Source organism: Myotis davidii, unplaced genomic scaffold (genome assembly GCF_000327345.1).
Source record: "Myotis davidii unplaced genomic scaffold, ASM32734v1 scaffold1708, whole genome shotgun sequence".
NCBI classification, from domain to species: Eukaryota; Metazoa; Chordata; class Mammalia; order Chiroptera; family Vespertilionidae; genus Myotis; species Myotis davidii.
Window position 1 is genome coordinate 5826 of NW_006298443.1, and position 2092 is coordinate 7917.

Here is a 2092-nt window from a genome sequence, read left to right on the forward strand (position 1 = left end):
CTCCATCTTGTTTCCCCTGTCTGTTATCACTCGGATGCGTGGCTCATGGCTGGCAATGTCAGCCTGGATGACTTGGTGTCTATTCAGAAGATTCTTTGATGTAATCAGATCCTTGCCTACAGAGAAACAATAAGTTTAAGGTCTGGTATTGTTGTAGTGTATGCAATAAGAAGAGGCTACTCTAGTCTTGAATCTACAAGTTCTCTCCTTTGAGGTTCTAATCCCTGAGTGGGCTTGTTGAAATCTATATTATTTGTCTGAGTTATTTCTGCTTCTCTGTACTAAGAAAATTCAATTCTTTCATCACCATAAAATTGGCACAATGTTAGCTGTTTTAAATTTTTGTTTGTAAGGATTAGATATAACATAAAAAGTGCCTCACTCATTGCTTAACATTAATCAGATTTTTAAAAAAATATGTTTTTATTCAATTCAGAGAAAGGAAGGGGGAGGGAGAAAGAGATAGAAACTTCAATGATGAGAGAGAATCATCGATTGGCTGCCTTCTGCATGCCCCCTACTTGAGATTGAGCCTGCAAACCGGGTATGTGCCCTGACTAGGAATTGAACCATGACCTCCTGGTTCATGGGTTAGACTTAACCACTGCACCACACTGGCTGGGCTCACTGCTTATCATTAAAAAGCATATAATAAATACTGTCTTATTAACTTCCTCCATCCTCCTAGATCCCTAGTGAATCCTCCCCGTCTCCCATTCATGCTTCACCTCTTTTTCCTTCAAAATTTCCTTCCCTATACTTCACACTAAATGCCTCACTAGAAATTTCCTATGCCCATTCACCTTTCAAAGAGATCTTTCTCTTCTCGGAAGTTTTCCCAGACTAGCCTTCCATTGCCACCATTGTCTCTAGACCCTTATAGATGTTCCCAATATGTGCATATTAAGTTTACATTATATTTATGTCCACTTTTTTCTCTATTTCAATGCAAGTGTCCTAGCACTGACAATGGTAAACCGATAGCTTCCAAAGAAAACGGAAATGTGTCCTTTGTCTGCTACTTCACCCCTTTTATGTTTGTAATAGCTCATTTGGTTATAAAAGGGATTCATCAACAATATAGACAAAAACTCTTGGTACCTCAAACACTAACCATGCCTGCTCAGCCAAGAACCTTGGCAATAATCTACATTAGAGCAAGTAGCCAAGCGCAGAGCACTTTAGCTTCCAAAAGACCTTAAGTTCATGACCCTGTTCATGTCGATTTTAGGACATAAACTTTTAAGTTCAAATTTTTCAAACAATTTCTTACGGAAGATTGGGAGGAGCTGAGAGCAAGCTTTGCCCCACCCTCTATTGTATCCCAGATCCTTCAAACAATCTGCAGGCCTGGGGGCTCGCCCTACAGCTCCATCGCTCAGTCTGCACTAACCTAGCAAGGTGGAGGCTGCTGAAGGTTCGGTCTCTTGGATCCAGGCCTCCTCATCCTCCGTGTCTCTGCAAATCTGCTGCAGGCGGAGAATGTCAATGAGCTTCTTCTTCCGGGTCGCCAGCGGTTCCTTCAGGGCTTCAAACCGCGACACCAGGGACTCCTGCCGGGCCCGGATGTCCCCAGCATCGGGATGGCCGGTTTCTTCAAAATACGTCGCCAGGTCTGTGATGGTGTCGACTTGTTCCTAAGGAAGACATTGAATGTGTGTCAGGAAACCCTGTCGTTCAGTAGGAAGGGATGAGGGTTCGGTGAGAGGCCGTGGAGAGAATCAGCCGCATTCTGTACTATGTTAGGACTTCTAATCAAATCAGTGAACTCGAGTTGCTGCTTTGAGGACCATTTCATCAATCTAAAAGAGAGATTTGTGGGAAAGTAGCTTTCAAACCCCATGTCAGAAAAGACTAAATATTGATGGTGTGTGCCAAGGGAAGCAGAGATACCAGAGCTATAGAACCTTAACTGTGTAGGACTATTGGTAAGTTTGGTCCTAAGGAAAATGGTGCCTGGCTTTTTCAACCTCAGTTCCCCTTTCATCCTCTTCATCTCCCTTTAAAATGAGCTATAATTGTAAATAACATAGACACTTCTGAGGCTGAAGTCTGTTGCATAGCGGGAATGATTCCTATGAGATTACATGTG

At 42.8% G+C, this 2092-nt stretch overlaps 1 protein-coding gene across 1 annotated transcript in view; it reads right to left on the reverse strand.

The window, feature by feature from the left end:
- SPTA1 (spectrin alpha, erythrocytic 1) overlaps window positions 1-2092 on the reverse strand; it is a gene marked incomplete at its 3' end in the record, with an annotated part of 31849 nt that overhangs the window by 5406 nt on the left and 24351 nt on the right. The window contains exons 17-18 of the mRNA XM_006774116.2: window positions 1394-1637; window positions 1-116 (exon numbers count right to left, since the gene is read on the reverse strand). Coding sequence (XP_006774179.1) covers window positions 1-116; window positions 1394-1637 — 360 coding nt within the window. The remainder of the gene's footprint in view (window positions 117-1393; window positions 1638-2092) is intronic.